Below are 18,477 nucleotides of genomic sequence, written 5' to 3'. Positions count from 1 at the left end.
AACCAAAAAATGTGCTACATAAATTAATGGAACATGACAACAATAAACTGTCCCTTTAGGGTTATCTCCCAAACTGGACCAATGCTAAGATTTTCCAAAACCGAGAATAGGTATAACAGTGTTGGAGGCAGCCAGGAGCTTCTGCAATTGGGTTGCAAAGGGCGTTGATGAACATAGTAGATAAACAGGCTTCTGTAGGTTGTGCAAGTAAACAAGTGACACACACACTGGTATGACTGCAGCTGGCATGGGATAAAGGCATAAAGGGAACATGATCTAGTGATGGAGAACTTGAACTCCAGGGGAGGCATTGGTACAGAGAAGTACTGTAACTGAGTCAACCTTAAAACTAGTCCGAATAAAAACCACAAAGAGTCTGAAGTTTTATACATTTCACTTTACACTGTAGAGAACAAAGCCCTTGATTTTAAAAAGCAATTTTCTTCAGCCAGGGAGAAAAAAAGAAGAATAGATCTCACGAACAAAGAATCACTTCAATGAAAAGTCAAAACTTCTAAAAGAAATTTCACATTTTAAATAATACACTCTGGAAGTGACTTTGCGACACGTTTTCAGCTGGCAAAAAAAGTTAAACAGGATTATACATTATCTAAGGGCTAAGTATATAGCCTCAGAAATGGAATGCTGTGCAAGAGAAGTGTCTGTAACCTATAATGACGGAACCCCCTCCGCAATCTGCCCACCGCTTATAACTGCACTTGTTAGAGTCTTCACAGACTATTTCATTATTAGAGTGACAGAATCTCAACTGTAATTACACAGAAAAATAATCTGAATTGTATCAGTTTTTGGCAACACTGCATAGAAAATTTGGATAAACTAATTATATGCATTGTATTTTCAAGAGATTTGTATTCAACTATTCATCACTTATATCGCCTCTCTCTTCTAATTGGCATAATTACATGTGATAATTGATAAGAATTTGTCCATTTATTGACATAAGTCCAATGCTTCACATGTGCCAGTACACTCACTCTGTAATAATATCATTCTAAGGCATTCTGCAATGAGGGTAATGTTGGAATATGCAAACCATGTGTTAGACCAGAGATCAGAAGTCACCAAAACTAACCAATAATTCCTAAACCAGACATAATACTGTAAGGTAACACTCTTTGTGCAACACATTCATACACAACAAATCACAAATGCTCAAGAGGAGAACTACTGGTTGGCCACCTGCACCACTTTTAAGGGGATATCGCTGACTTGTACAGTACATCAGTGAGCCCTATAGGTTGTGAGTCCGACAAGTTCTTTTTACCCCATGCTTGGAACAGAGGCCTCCTAAGTAAATCCCAAATAACTGTATTATTCTTTGAGATGTGACAGCCTTCTCCACTAGTCACTGTTTAACATGGAACCATTTTTTGTCAAGATGGAGTTATTTTAACCCCTATGGACCTTATAAACGGGAATGTCATTCACCATTACCTCCATACTAGGCATTAATTATTAGCTCATTAATTAGAAGCTCATGTAATATTATGCAATACCTGGCTGAACATGGCAGCGAGCCATTTACCATTACTGAGGACAAGGCAGAAGTCCCTAGTAGATTTACTGGTTAGCCCTTTCAGTGAAATGGTTATAGTTACAAAGTTGAAGTCCAGTGCATGTATGTGTGTATGTATATATATATATATATATATAACCCTCCAATGAAGAAGCCACACTCACAGGTCTTATCCAAAAGTATAAACTATTTATTTAAGAAATGAATGTTTCGGTTGCATCTCAGCCTTTGTCAAATATATAAATATATATATATATATATATATATATATATATATATATATATATATATATATATATATATATATACACACACCCTCATACCAACCTACCTGTAAACTCCTATATATAAACTATATATATATCAATATCTATTTTTCTTGTTTTTTTTTTAGTATCACAATTAGTAGTTGGCAAATAAATTTGGCAGGCGCGAAATCGCAGCGAATTTCCACGTTTCCGCCACCGGCGAATAAATTCACGAAACTGCAGGGAAAATTTCCCATTGATAAATCCGCAGAGTCAAAAAATTTTGGGCGCGTGTATAAAAATTGTCGCGCGTCAAAATTATTCAGACGCCCATTGATTTCAATGCGTTTCGCAACATCACGCAATGCGTTTCGCCCATCACAATAGCTTTTGATATTATGCTTGTTCAAGAAATCATCAAAGCCACTATTAAAGGCATCAATAGAATCTGCCATCACTATATCATCTGGCAGTGCATTCCATAACTTCATTGCCCTCACCATGAAGAACCATTTACACTGCTTCAAATTAAAGTTCTATTCCTCCAGGCTTTAGGACTTGGTGCATTGATCCTTTTTATGGGAAAAAAGATTTCACGCACTGGGGCAAATTCACTACAGGACGAATTTTCACCAGCGACTGCTTCGCAACACTTAGCAATAGTGATGGGCGAATTTGCGCCGTTTCGCCGACAAATTTGCGAAATTCGCAAAATGGCGAAAAATTTGCGAAACAGCGCCGGCGTCTCGTTTTTGACGCCGGCGCCCGTTTTTGACGCCGGCGCCCGTTTTTTGGCGGGCGTTTCGCGAATTTATTCGCTGGCGGCGAAACGCGCAAATTAAATTCGCCCATCACTACTTAGCAACACTTTGCCAGGCACAAATTAATTACCACTATGCTAATTCACTAAAATGCAAAGTTGCGTCTCAGCAGCTGGACACCAGTGTTCATTTCCGCCTATCGAAACTTCGCTAGCACCTCATCCTCTAATGCCCTAGGCATGAGCCCACCCTTAAACAAATGTGGAATGCCCCTCAAATTAGTTGAATAGTGATATTGTGCCAAAGTTTTAGTTCAGCATGAAGATTGAAAACCCTTCTTCCATGACTTGTCCAAGGGCCCAGCTGAAGTATGTAGTCACATGCAGCAGTGATCCCTTAAGAGAAGATGGATCACATCATGAAATAGCACTGAGTTCATGGTGAGACATGTTATCACATACGGAGCAAAGGCAAGAGAGTATCCAGCCAGAATCCACACATTTATTTCTACACCTTCTATTTTTCGCTGATTTCACATTTTACATCCCTACATCCTGCTCTTGTCAGCCCCCCAGATTGATTGGCACTGGGGGAAAACTTGTGACTTGCTGGAGCTCGAGCAGAAGATTCTCAGCAGTAAATTTTGTGTCTTGAAATCCCAGTTCCTGAAGTAATCACCCGAGACTTTTCTTCCAAGGTGAATGTTGTTACTTTTGAAACATGGTATTAAAACATTGTTCCGAGGATTGTGCCAGCTCATAGATATATTAAAACTGCAAGAGCCATTTCATTTATTTATGAAGCGTTGTGCCTCGGTCACTGGCAGTGACTTTTTGAGGTTGCTGGGAGTTGATGTTAGAGAGTTTTTTTTAAATAATGCTTCCAGTTCTACGTTTCACTAAGGAATTTATAAATTATTATAAAGTTGTGTGTGTTGTGGGGAGTGTACCCAAGGCTTAACCAGTTTTGGGGTTTTATATTGTGTGAGGTAATGCAGCAATACAGAAAAGTTGGTGTTGTGTAGAGAAAGTTGCCAGGGTAATTGTTAGAAGAAGAAAGGTAGAACTAATGCCAACAAGATTACTAAAACTCGTTGGTTGTGGATCATTGAGTTTGGTTAACACAGAGTTTAATAAGGTTGCAGAATCTCAGGTGCGCAACAAGATTTATGTTAGACTTATATCCAATTGGGGACCAGTAACTGCCAATTGTAGCAGGTTATACATAGAGGTTATTTATTTCCTAGTGAATAGCAACTGAAATTATAATTGTTCGTAAGCCATTTCAGGAACTGACAATATTAAACTGCAGACTGTGCACACAAGACCCCTGAAGGGTGCCCATGCTCCTTTGAACAAAAACAAAAATGACTGTTTTTTCACCCACAATGAGATACCATCACGTCTCCTGTGGGACCTAAGGGGAAGCAGACCCAGGTGACATCACAACCCCATAGTAACCCCACTGGATGGGGCAACAGCCTGGGAGACACGGCTTATTATACAGACTTCTTTAAACCAAAGGTGTTTTCAATGTATGTGTTTCAGTTTAGATGTGAATAACTTATAGGGGAGGCTTTGCAGAGAAAGGATTTACAGAATGAGGACAGATAGAGAAGGCATGATTGTTATTCTGACAAAATGTGCACTAGGAGGGAGGATGGGAGGCCTTTGTTGAAACACAATGCTGGTGCACAGAAGCTCCCTTTTAAATGTCATTTTCATGCTAAAGGTGTGATTATCGTGCCTGGAAGCCATTGTCACAGTCTAACACATTCTGTACACCTCGTGCTCCATCAGTATCCATAAATACTGACAGATTTAAAGACCAACTTCCATAAACCACAGCAAAACACACTGTCATCACCGTCATTTGCAATAAAAGGGGTTTATTTAAGCGTGATAACAGGGAGTAATATATGATAAGTGAGGCCTTTTCTGGTAAAAGTGTTTGACATACACATTATAATTAAAGAGCAGATTTCATATAACTGGAACTGGGGTACCCTGACAGATTCAAGAACAATATTCATTACATAACTGGTTTTTACATTTAATTTCCAGTTGAAAAAGCAAACCAATTCAGCAATAACATCTTTAGAAACTCACATACTAGTGTAAATTATAGAGAAATTCTGAACATTTTTGTGGTTGGCATACATTAGCCCTACAATATGCACAGCAGCTATTAAATAGGTTTAATTAAAATTATATCGACTGTTTTCTATAGAGTATTATACTATATGGCCAAAAATATGTGGACATCTCCCTGTAAAATATTTCATTCCAAAACCAAAGGCAGTGATAGAGAGATGACCCTCTATGAAGAGCCAGCGCTGACACATCACTGCCAGACACCCATTTCGCAATACAGGTATGAGACTTGTTATACAGAATGCTCTGGATCTGAGGTTTTCCAGATAACGGATCTTTCCATAATTTGGATCTTCATACCTTAAGTCTACTAGAAAATCAATAAAACATAAATAAACCCAATAGGCTGGGTTTGCTTCCAATGAGGATTGAGTAAATCTTAGTTTGGATCAAGTACAAGGAACAGTTTCATTATTACAGAGAAAAAGGAAATAATTTTTTAAAATATGGATTATTTGGATTAAATGGAGTCTACGGGAGACAGCCATGCCATAATTTGGAGCTTTTTGGATAACGGATTTCTAGATAGCTGATCCAATACTGGTAATGTTCATGCACTGAGTGGGAAATAATTTAAAGAATAGGATACCTTCCATCTTCCCCTTAGCTACCCCACCAGACAGGCTGGGGACATGAGGGCTGCCGGGCTAAAGCTGCCTCCATAGGCAAGGGTCCTTGGGTATGTTAAATACAGACCTGCCTCTATTTGTTGTTAAAACAGCTTTTACACGCTATACTCCTGGAAAGGTTCCCAACAGATACTTAAAAGTTTGTGGGATTTCCTCCTATTAATAAATAAGAGGCTGGGCACTGATGTTGGGTGATCAGACCAGGTTCACACTGTGGTTCCAATTCAGGGCCAGTCCTATCAATTATCGCTATCATCAATTTGGACAATTTTGGTTAGGCGCACTTGACAGGTTGTTGCTGCCTGGCAAATGGTACCATAATTCTGTCTGTCCATCTGTCTCTCTTGTTCCATTGGGGCCCAGCATTTAATGGAATAGTCTAGCCCCCACACATTTCATGACATGCTGTGGCCTTCAAGCACTTTCATGTAGAGTATATGGCCGTGCTTGACAAAGGGGTTAATACCCCGAAACGTAATAAACACAGGGCCTGCTTGGAACTGCATTTGTGTGCCAGTGAATTTCTTTGTTCTTTCCCAAGCATTTCATGACAGATATAGTGACATCCCCCAGCCTCAAGTCTTGCACAGACTTTATCATTAGTGGTCCCCCAAGCCTCTCATCTCCATGCAGGTGCAATTTATATAATGTGGGGAGTGAAATAACAGTGATGAGCACTATGGAAGAGGCAGACAGCTTTAGGACATATTCCACTGTGTGGGGTCCCCATGAGTGCAGGCCCCCATAGGTTCAATTAGCCTAAGTCCTGTTCAGTTTATTCCACAGGCTCCCATCCGAACAACACTTTGTAAATGGGGCATTATTGAAAACTGAAACAGTAGAGAGCCTTCCCCAAACTGTTGCCACAAAGTAAGAAGCATGGACTTGGGAAATATGCCGTTGTATGAAGTAGTGCCACCTGTGATGCCATTGACAACTGTGGCTTAAATAGCCAGTTCTAATAATTAGAAGGTTGTGTCCACATAAAAGATTTTTTTAATTTCATATGGAAAAGGCTTAGTTATTGTGACAATTAATGGAAGAGAAACAATGTGCTTTCACATTGTGAAGCAAACTATAATTTCATATTTCCACATATACTAATAGAAACAAAAGTAAAATAGAATATTTCGGTGCCAGCTCTGTCATACATTTAAGTGGTATTGAAAGACTAAGGGGTGAATTATTTTGCAGTGGTGCCACAAAGGGAAAAAATGTACAGAAAAGAGGGAAAGTACCACTTGTGTGAAGTCAAATTACTACAAATTCAAGTGATACAGAGCTATAATTATGCTGAGCTGTAATATTACATTAAGAACAATGACAAAAAATAGATTTTTATTTTAGTTGCCCATTCGGCAGTTCTGACTACACAGAAGCACGGTATCATTGTTCCTGCTGGGTATTTATAGACACAGCGCTTTTACACACTTATCTCCTTTGCAGCCATAAAATATATATATTACAAGGCAACATAATGGTGCCATCGCTCTTTGCTGTACTTGCCAGTTTCCAGTGATTTGTACTGCTGTGTAAACCCATTATTTTTTAGGGTGGAATTTTTCCTTTGTTAAATGCTTGTGCTGGAGCTATAACTGCAAATTGCACATGGAATTCAATGTGATGATAAACCACAATGAGCATTTGCAGCATCATTCATTATTGTGGGGGAAGGTGCAAAAGGCAGGCATGAAGCCATTTTTGCCTCTATAACTCCCAAGATGCACTTACAAATTGGGGCACTGTGGTGGTTTTCTATATGTTATGTCACCAGCAGTTGCTGACACTGCTTAATATATAAATATCCGGTGCACTCTCAACCGAATGGCATGAGCCTGGGTTTTGGTCAAAAACATGTAATAGATACAAAAAAACGCACTCCTAGGACTTATTTAGTCACTCAAAGTGCATGTCACTCAAAAATGCAAGCTAACTTCAGTAATTTACAAGGGAATTGTTATAAGCAGGTTAAGCCAATAAAGTGTTTGGGCCAAGAGTCCTTATGCGAGTTTGAGAGGGTAGAAGGTCAAACTTCAAGAATGGCTCCTTGTCTTTGGTGATGGTATAGTGCTGGCCTCTGCCTTATGATGCTTGATTCTGTCCATATACGATTAATCAGATGCAGGTCAGGTCAAAGTAATAAAGTCAAATAGAAATTCAGCTGGTTTAGGTGCTTATTGAGAAGCAGCAAGGGTTGGGTTCTGACCCATTCATCACAACTAGGGAACTCTATCAGTACAAAATTGTGTTGTGCAACTATAGAGCCAAAGATGGACATTGTTCATCAATGTAATTTACATTTCCCTAGGGCTATTTCTCCAAAACCCTCTAACTCCAGCCTTCATGCTCTGTAGATCCACAAAAAAACATGAAAAGGAAAAAGACTAGATCACTACTTGTAATCATATTTATTTCATTATCCTTTTACATTCAAGTTTTACCTAATCTCTTTTATATCTTCAGTAGTTATGTTCCTATCTTACTTAAAGGGATACTGTCATGGGAAAAAAATTTTTTTTTCAAAATGAATCAGTTAATAGTGCTGCTCCAGCAGAATTCTACACTGAAATCCATTTCTCAAAAGAGCAAACAGGTTTTTTTATATTCAATTTTTAAATCTGACATGGGGCTAGATATATTGTCAATTTCGCAGCTGCCCCAAGTCATGTGACTTGTGCTCTGATAAACTTCAATCACTCTTTACTGCTGTACTGCAAATTGGAGTGATATCGTCCCCCTTCCTTTCCCCCCCAGCAGCCAAACAAAAGAACAATGGGAAGGTAACCAGATAGCAGCTCCCTAACACAAGATAACAGCTGCCTGGTAGATCTAAGAACAACACTCAATAGTAAAAACCCATGTCCCACTGAGACACATCGAGTTACATTGAGCAGGAAAAACAGCAGCCTGCCAGAAAGCATTTCTCATGATTTCGCATAAGTCACATGACCAGGGGCAGCTGGGAAATTGACAAAATGTCTAGCCCCATATCAGATTTCAAAATTGAATATAAAAAAATCTGTTAGCTCTTTTGAGAAATGGTTTTCAGTGCAGAAGTCTGCTGGAGGAGCACTATTAACTGATGCGTTTTGAAAAAAACATGTTTTCTGATGACAGGATCCCTTTTAAGAAAGCCATCCATCAGTCCCATAATCTGTGATGTTTGATTATTTTACCTCTCTTTTTTGCTATTATTTCTTCTATTCCTCTTATTTCTTCTATATCGTTAACCCACATCACCTCATTAATTGGCTTTTTTATATTCCAAGTATATGGTATCATATTTCTTGCCGCAGCTATCATCAATTTAATTACCAGGTCTGTAATAATTCTTTTATTTATTGAATCTATCCTTTTTCCTTTCTTCCCCTTTTTTTCTTTTTTTCTTTCCTTTATCCTTTTTTCCCTCCTTTTTTCATATGATTAATTCAATTTTGCAGTGTTGATTATGACTGTGGAATAACAAAATATTGGATTGATTGTTTAAAATTGTTTTCTTTTTTTCTTTTTTGTATATATGGAAAAATTATTAAAAAATAAAATATAAAAAAAAAGTAAAAGAACTGAACGTACAGATATTAGAACTGTCCATTACATTTGGGCCTTTTATTAATGAATTATTTCCTTCTTCAATAAGCCTGAATCCCACAATAGCTACTGTAGCATGATTGGGAAAATCATGGATGGAAAGTATATCCCTCCCAGAATTCTCTATGAAGCAGTGCAGAGGGATGTGAAAATGAGGCTCTGAGTAGCAGGGAGGTGATTAGCCTCACCTGGAGTAAAAAGGTGGGGTCTCAATTAAGGCTGTTCTCTGCCCTGGAGAGAGAGAGAGAGAAAGGAGAGCTACTGGAGGGCTGTGTTAAAAGTTTGCTTAGTAACTGCATGTTACCTGTGTTTAAAGCATAAGGACTTTTATTGCTGGGCACAAGTTTCAAGAAAGAGACAAGTTATCTGGTAGCAAGGACTGGCTACCAGCTTCTGCCTTAAGTGTTTGGGGAGCGGCTGCTTCCAGGAGAAAAGCACAAGGAATCTCCAAAGGACTGTGAGTTAACAGTTAATTTTGTTTGCTGGACTTATATTGCCCCAGTGGGAGACTGTGGGACCTTTGGGAAAAGGACATTTTCATTTATCAGTACAGCTGGACTATTTTTGTTTACTGCCTTCCCAAAGGGTATGAACTGTTATGTTGGTGTTTAAGCTGCTGTGTTAAATGCCCACGTGAGATCAGATGGAAACCTGTGTACTGTCTACTGTCTGTGTGAAAGGAGTTGCTGCTGCTGCTGCTGCTACTACCTAAAGAGCCATTTCCCCACACAACATATCAAATCACAAGAGAAGACTTGGTGATGTCAATATCCTCCGATCGACAAAATCATATAAATTATTGCCACTAGTTTATCTATAAAGAACAACTTTTAAAAGCTGCAGAGTCAATTACATCCAAAAACTAAAACGAGCACATCTTCTGCTTTGTAAAGGAAGATAAAATTCCTGTTTTCAATTATCTACCTTTAGTTTTTTCTCATTCGTTTTTCAGCCTTACCATTGATTTTAGAATGCGAAAAATTGCATATTCTTGTTTCTGATAAGTGGCAGACAGTGAGGGTGTATAGATGTACATATAGTGTAAGGGAAGAGTGGAATAATGACAATGTACTTTTGCTTCACAGAAATAAGTTTCATTAGTCATGCCGATCTCTCCTTTAATTAAGTCGTATTTTATATAACAGTGTTAAAAGCGTGAAATGACTCGAGTGCTTGTTAAATGTAATCACTACAACGATTAGATTATTATAATGAAATGAAAAGTGCATTTTTACCAGGAAAGTCGCATTCCCATTACAAAGTCAGTATATTTTTAAACTAAACATACATTTAATACATTGGATACATGGTTGCATTATATTCTTGTACTCCTCCCTAATCTGCAGCATAAAGATTTTCTTCCTTGTAATTATCGTAAGTTCAGAATCAATGACATTCAGTCAGATCATTTAGGTCATGGAGCACTAAGGGCTGATGCCTTAGTGGTTATTCAAAGAGTACTTCTGCCAGGGGCCTAGATGCACTATTCTATTTATAATATCTAATATATTGCATTTCAGCTGGCTAAAAATTAATTTTTGTAAGAAAAGTCTAATGATGTTGCTTTTCTCCGAATATAAAATTACTGGTCTGTGCCAAGCAGAGCAACATCACAAAACGTTCCTTTTCTGACAAAATAAAATTTCAGCTGAATGTAGCCAGTAGCGCTGTTGTTTCAATTTCATTAAATTAGCAACAAATTGCTAATACTTTGAAAACTAAATAAATACATCATTTTAATTGCAAAACTGCATAGAAAACTGATCATTTGAAAAATGTCTGCAACTAACTAGGCAGTAACTACTGGTTAAAAAATAGTTAATAAATCAGTCCCTTGATTTTCAGTTTGTTGCTGGCAAAATATTTACTTGGCTAAATCCAAAAATGATGAATTCAGAGCATGTTACTGGTCTATTTTCTCCCAAACTCTCAAGACATGAGTGATGGCATAACGGTTTAGGCTGACTGTGCAGCTATGCACCTTTGTATCAAGATAAATAGGAAAATCATAAAGCCCAGAGGGAGTGAGACACAGAAGGGCATTGGTGCAGTGCATGTGTATATATTTTAGAACAAAAAGAACTCTGCTGTTCTTCTCTGCAACTTATGGTACATGAATGAATAAAAGTGGCTACTTGTTCCAAGTCAAAAGTCCAAGTTAGTGGGTAAGTCACAGTCTCTCATTAAATAATAAAAATAATGATCACTGATCTGAAAGAAGGAAAGTACAGGTATGGGACCTGGTATCCGGAATGCTCCGGATAACGGATCTTTCCATAATTTACAAACAAGGGTTAATAAAAAGTATTAATCCCTCCAAGCCACTCAAGGGAATGCATCATTTTTGCTGCACAGACACTTGTTGAAATAAATGGTTCCTTAATGATTCATGGGGCGAAGTAATTGTTTTGATTGCTGCGCGGCAGCTGCCTAATTAATTTTTTTGCTTGGAATGATAAATATTTAGATTTTAGAGCCAACCCTGATTAAAGTGGTGTCAGCCAAAAGGGAAGCACACATGCTTTTGTTATGCCGAAGAACTAAGACTTGTCAGGCAGTAAAGGCAACAAAACGGTGACCTAATATGAATGTGATAGAAAGTGCATAAACAGTAGATGAGATTTGTTCAAATACTTATGCTCCAACATGCTCCTGCAATGATGGCTGACTTACCTCTACAACCACTATTGTGGTTGCTTAAAAATGAACGCAATTGGTGCATGTAGTGACAACATTTGTTAAGGTAATTGTATCTACTTGTACTTTGCAATAGTTGCACCCAGCACTGGTGCATCAGTCCCACCTTCTGCTCGGCTTGCACACAAATGTCTATTGATGCTACTGACCCCTTCACACTGGCGTTAATTCCAGGTTTCCCACTGTGATCCTCATCAATATACATGAAGGACTTGCGTCTTGAATCACTCTCAGGCATCATTTTGATACCGTACTGAACTGAAAATTATGACATCCTGACAAAATGCACAAATGTGTTCCATTTTACGGCCACAATTAAAGCTTGAGCTTGAAAAACATGGAGAATTGTAATCTTATGGGCAGGTTCATCCTGCCTCTTTTGATGAATGTTGCACAGTGGTACCTACTGATGCTAGGGAACCCTATAGATGTTGCCTTTGAAGACCTGGTAGTACCTTCATGGTTCCTGCAGCAGTGAGTCCTCTGAATTAGATGCAAACACCATTTTATAAGTGTACCGTGGAAGTGACCCACTCCCCATTCTGAAAATACTAGATGAAAAATACACTTGATTTGCATCAAAATGTGTGTTAATTTCAATACATCCAAGCGATGAGCTGTCAACATGGGAGATATTCACTGAAACCCAATTCTGGCCGACAGGACCCCATCACAATGGATTTGCTAAATTAATTTTCTGAATATAGAAGTGCTGTTTCATATGCATGGAACAGCTTACACATCTCACACCTAGGAGTAAGTGACAGATGGAAACACACATGCGTAAGGTGCATCTTTTATTCACCAACCAGATTTGAGATTTGCTAGCACCCAATGTAATTCTTGTAATCCCAGACAAAACAGGTGAAGGCATGCAGATGTGGTATGTGCCCAGCACCCCCCCTATAGTTGCACACAAGGTACATTGCTCTTCTGCTTGCCCCCAATTCCAGCCCTGTCAGATTATAGAGTTATATTTTTATGAAGCTAAATTCCACTTTAGAATGACTACAGATAGAAGGAATCATTTACAAACAACTGTAGTGTGCAAAGTGCAATTTTGCACACAAAATACCTTTTTCATAATTTCAAAGTAAAACTCTCCAAGTTGTGTCAGCCACTACCAAGTGCTTCAAAACGTGTGCATGTTTAAGCATTTTCAGTGTTCAAATAGATTTTTCATCCAAGTTACTGGCCACGAGTGTTGTGCATATTGATAAAACCTGCTGTGGAAAAACAGCTGTAGTTACTGCCAAGTTCAGCAAAGAGTTTTTATGTCGTCCCAAGTGTGTGTGGGTTTCCTTCAGTTTTATCCCACATTCCAAATCTAGTGAGGCAAGCTAATTAGCTCCGGAAAAAAATGACCATTGATTCTTGGGCCTCTGTATGTCAGTGCTATATAAACAAAGCATAATAACAAAATAGGTGTAAAACTAAAAAGTATACTAAACTTTATAAAGTGTGTGTGTATATGTGTGTATATATATATATATATATATATATATATATATATATATAGATAGATAGATTATAATTTATTTTTAAATTTTAAGTTATGAAAGCAGGTGAATAATAAAAAAAGTTCTACAGATGTGTTAACTACAAAGTGCATAAAAGGAGTTACAACTTCTCTGTTCTTATCGCAGTAGATTCCATATTTTTTGCCTTATTGTAACATTAAGTGAACAAGCTCTATAACCATAGGAGTGTGATTTCTCACATTTAAAGTTGACAGACAACCTGTGTTTTTCCCCCATTAAGTCAACATGACCAGTTATATGGTTAGAGCTTTCTGTTCCATCAGACTGATGCCTGGGTGTTAAGTGCTAATGCACAGAGCATATCACAGATCCTGGCATCCCTGGGGTGAAGCAGTTAAGTGAAAGCCAATTGAGCCATGCTTGACCGGACTACAGTTACAGCTCCAGTAGCTGTTTATTCTTCATTAAGCTCCAGTTACTATTCATATACCGCAGCCACTCAGTTTCAGTTGGCATTTTATAAGAACAAAACTATGCAAAAATCTGCTGCAAAATGTTTGTTTATATAAAATATCAGTATTGATTATTGTATTTAATGCCATCTGATCTAAGCACTCTGCATTACATCCAGTCCTCACCAGGTCAGGGGTCACCACCTCCAGCAAATTGTATTAGGAAATCGAATGGGGAAATAGCCAGGAGCTTCAGAAGACCTAGAATGCCCCAGACACCTCTGTACTGGTAAATCACACCCAAGTAAACTGTAAGTACTCACTATAGCACTGAAATTTTAGATTAACAAAGATAGAGATACAAGTGCATTGGCCTTTGCATTTTCTGAAATTATCTGAAAGGCCCACATACGTGGCTGTGGAGGACAGTGTCTAATTTAGCTGTGAGAGTAGAATAGATAAGGTTTGACTTGGGTGAAACAAACCACTTAAGCTTTTAAATACATAACAGACACACTGCTATAGTCCCAGGGGTACCCAGGGCACAAATAAGCACTCACCCCAAATCTCACACTAACTGGCCTTTAGGCTGGGCCCTCTCAGCTCATAACAAGGTTACAGATATAGATAATATATATATATATATATATATATATAGGTACGGGATCAGTTATCTGGAAACCCTTTATCTAGAAAGCTCAGAATCAAGGGAAGTTTATTAGGGGGCAGATTTATCAAAGGTCGAGGTGAAGTTTCGAATTGAAAAACTTCGAATTTCGAGCTATTTTTTGTTTACTTCGACTAGGGAATAGTCCAACTTCGATTCGAATTTGAAAAAACTTTGAAATTCTTTTTTGAAGTACTGTCTCTTTAAAACTTCGACTTCGACCATTCGCCACCTAAAAGCTGCCGAAGTGCTGTTTTAGCCTGGAGGCAATTGGGGGAGTTTGGGAGATCGAAGGTCAAAGTTAAAAAAACTTCGAATCGAAGTAGGCCAAATTCGGCCCACTTCGACCCAAAAAAACTTTGACCACCATTTGATTGTTTTTTTTGATTTCGAAGTTCGAAGTTTTTTTAACTTCAACCTTTGATAAATATGTCCCTTAAAGGGGTGGTTCACTTGTATTATGTTATAGAACGGGCAATTCTAAGCAACTCTTCAATTGGTTTTCATTATTTATTTTTTATAGTTTAATAGTTACTTTCTTTTTCTTCTGATTCTTTTGAGCTTTCAAACGGGCGTCGCTGTCCCCTTCTAAAAGAACAATTTCTCTGTAAGGCTATAAATGTATTGTTATTGTTACTTTTTATTACTGATCCTTCTATTCAGAGCTTTGCTATTCATATTCCAGTCTCTTATTCAAATCAGTGCATGGTTGCTAGGGGAATTTGGGCCCTAGTTACCAGATTGCTTAAAATGCAGAGCTGCTGAATAAAAATCTAAATAACTCAAAAACCTTCTATAATAAAAAATGAAAACAAATTGCAAATTATCTCAGACTATCCCTCTCTAAATCAAACTAAGGGGCCGATTCACCAAGGGTCGAATATCGAGGGTTAATTAACCCTCGATATTCGACTGGGAATTAAAATCCTTCGACTTCGAATATCGAAGTCGAAGAAGGATTTTAGCGCAAATAGTGCGATCGAAGGATTATTCCTTCGATCGAATGATAAAATCCTTCGAATCGAACTATCGAAGGAATATCCTTCGATCAAAAAAAGTTAGCCAAGCCTATGGGGACCTTCCCCATAGGCTAACATTGAGTTTGGTAGCTTTTAGATGGCGAACTAGGGGGTCGAAGTTTTTTCTTAAAGAGACAGTACTTCGACTATCTAATGGTCGAACGATTTTTAGTTCGAATAGTTCGATTCGAAATCGTATTTGAAGGTCGTAGTAGCCCATTCGATGGTCGAAGTAGCCCAAAAAACACTTCGAAATTCGAAGTTTTTTTACTTTAAATTCTTCACTCGAAGTTAGTGAATCAGCCCCTAAAAGTTATTTTAAAGGTGAACAACCCCTTTAATGTTTAAATGATTTTCTAAAAGTCTTATGGTATGAAGATCTAAATTACAGAAAGATCCATTGGAAAACCCCAGGTCATGAGCATTCTGGATAATAGGTTCCATACACGTATAGAGAAACATTGGTATATCAGTAGTAGTTTCAAAAATATATAGTAAAGCAAAATAAGTGCTCATCCCCAAATCCTACTAATCCTATTTGATCTTCAAGCTAAGCTTCCAGGATCTAGAATGCAAATAGGAATTCAGGGTTCAAAAAAAAACTTGATGCTAAGATATTTCATGATATATAGTTAGTAAACGAGTGCATGAAATATGTTTAGAGCATAAAATGAATCCCATAATTGCATTGAAAATCATCTGACTCTCTGGTAGGGACATGTTATAGGTCTAATGGGTGCATATTCAGGAAACAGAATACTAAAATAATACAGAGAGTCTAATCACATGCGGTTAGAAGAACTAAAATGATGTTTCGGATTTCCCCTACTTTCGATGACAGGGAAGCTGATACCGAAGTAGAGCAGGTCACTTTACACCTATCCTCAGTCTGAGGGATCAAAGAACAGGCACAAAAGGCAGCTGGGAAAAGACGCATCTTCCCTTGAAACTGGCAAGAAAATTAGTCTTAGAAGCTGACAAGAATCCTGGATGAAAGGGCTGTAAGGTTCTCTGCTTGGTAGCAGAAATTGTACTTGAGTCTCCATCAAGAAAAATAATAAGTACCTGCGCTTGGATAAGCTGTCAAAAGTTCAGCCTTCTTAACGAACGATACAGACATGTTGTACTGCACACTGAGAAAATTCTAATGCACCACTTTATGGAGTGACACAAATAACCTCTTATTTTAACCTCACTTATACCACCAAAGTCTCTGCACAGTCATAAAGTCTCTTTGGGAATTCATCACTTTTATTTATAACCATGAATCATTGGCTGCTATCCTTAGAGCAATGACATCCCAACTCTACCATTACATCCATTTCTCGGAAGAGTAGGCCATCAGGATGAAAATTAAAATCCCTGAAAGGCTCATTTTACTCCTCATAAATATTATTTCCTCTTTTTATTGGCTGAGCAAGTTGTAACTTTTTTGCATCAATAATTTCATTGGTTTCCAGCCCAGATGAGAGTACTGAAGTTACATTGGAGAACAATTCAAACAGGACCTTTGGAAAGCAACCATATTTTTAACCTAATGACACTTCAGTGCTGGATTTGGAATCTCTGATATTTAAAAAAAAATATTGAAAACCAATTTATTTTGCATGACATAGATTCAAATAAACTGCTCAAGCAAACCAAGGGTGAGTTTTCAGTGTGAACAAGCACAAGCTTTGCTGTAAGTCTTGTTACCCATATAGGCAAAGCATGGGCACTGCTTTCAAAAGCAAAGTTATGTCTCATACTAGGGATGCACCAAATCCAGGATTCGGTTCGGGATTCGGCCTTTTTCAGCAGGATTCAGATTCGGCCGAATGCTTCTGCCAAGCCGAACTGAATCCTAATTTGCATATGCAAATTAGGGACGGAGGGAAATCGCGTGACTTTTTGTCACAAATCAAGGAAGTAAAAAAGGTTTTATCCCTTCCCACCCCTAATTTGCATATGCAAATTAGGATTTGGATTCGGTTCGGTATTCGGCCAAATCTTTCATGAAGGATTTGAGGGTTCGGCCAATCCAAAATAGTGGATTCGGTGCATCCCTATTTCGTACCTTGTAATATACAGTATATATATATATATATATATACAGTATATATAATGGCATACCTTTATTAGAAACATGTATAATAAGGCTTACCTGTAGACTGTAGACCTGTGCCACATGCCTCGCTGCCTCCCATAATTCCCTGTCGCACAGAGTCCGGAACAAGCACGCATGGACTCCATTGGTTTGTTTTCCAGCTGTCGATGGTAAATTTAAAAAAATCAGGACTAGAAAAAATAAAATGCCCTGTTGTAAACTATAAGGATCATTCCTCAAGATATCCCACCATGGAACTCCAAGGTGACTTCTAATATCCTCATTATTTTTTTACAAGTTAGGTGGCAAGTGATTTCACTAAGAATCAATTCTAACTGATTACTGGGAACCATTTATAAGGATACATTTTACATGATATACATAGTGTTTCTCAGACAATGAAACCTGATAAGGAATGTGAAGTTGTGTAACAAAGATATCATAACAATTTCCTTTCAATGATGATTTAAATATAGTGGGGCTTAATTATAAACTTCTCGCAGGGCAGATTGGTTCCCACAGTGAATAGATTTGCCCTGCGCATGGTTATATTTATAAAGCTGGATAAGAGGGTGCGAATTGAGATCTTTTTTTCTCACTGTGATTGTCCATAAGAGCTTTTTAAATATGGCAAAAATTTTAAATTGCGAATATATATGCAAACGTTCTGCATTTATGCCGTGACTTTGATGGAGGAGATAATATTCGCAAAAACGTTTGAGAGTTTCAAATTTAATTGCTGTGAACACTATTTCCGCATACAATGACCTCGCACAGTGCCTGCACTCAAACACCAATCTCATTTGTGAGCCATTTGCAATTATTTTTTCTCAATGCAAATTCACAAAAAACTGAAAGACAGTGTGATATTTTAACGCTCAGGAAAAAACATGGGCACAACAACCCTTTGCGAAAAAATATGCCCAAGTGCGAATGAATTTGACATTTGCTTTCCTTGATTATAGTAGATATTTTGGAATGTCACATAACTAAATTCGTCAATATAATTATTATTTTGTTAATGTACAAGACATTATTGTTTGAGTCATTAAGAGGGAGACGTGGAATTACTATGATGTCATCGATGCTGTTTGATGATGTAACATGCACATCATCTTGTCAAAAAGCTGTCCAAGCAGAACATAAACATGAAACA

General features: G+C 37.9%; 1 protein-coding gene across 3 annotated transcripts in view; it reads right to left on the bottom strand.

The window, feature by feature from the left end:
• Window positions 1–18,477, bottom strand: part of thsd7b.L (thrombospondin type 1 domain containing 7B L homeolog) — a 196,712-nt gene that overhangs the window by 60,029 nt on the left and 118,206 nt on the right. For all 3 annotated transcript variants that reach the window (XM_041576036.1, XM_041576037.1, XM_018235749.2), the window contains exon 13: window positions 17,379–17,482. In XM_041576036.1, coding sequence (XP_041431970.1) covers window positions 17,379–17,482 — 104 coding nt within the window. The remainder of the gene's footprint in view (window positions 1–17,378; window positions 17,483–18,477) is intronic.

The sequence above is a fragment of the Xenopus laevis genome, chromosome 9_10L (genome assembly GCF_017654675.1).
Source record: "Xenopus laevis strain J_2021 chromosome 9_10L, Xenopus_laevis_v10.1, whole genome shotgun sequence".
In the NCBI taxonomy this organism is placed as follows: Eukaryota; Metazoa; Chordata; class Amphibia; order Anura; family Pipidae; genus Xenopus; species Xenopus laevis.
Note: the sequence above shows the minus strand (reverse complement) of the source record. Positions and strands in the feature narration are given on the sequence as shown.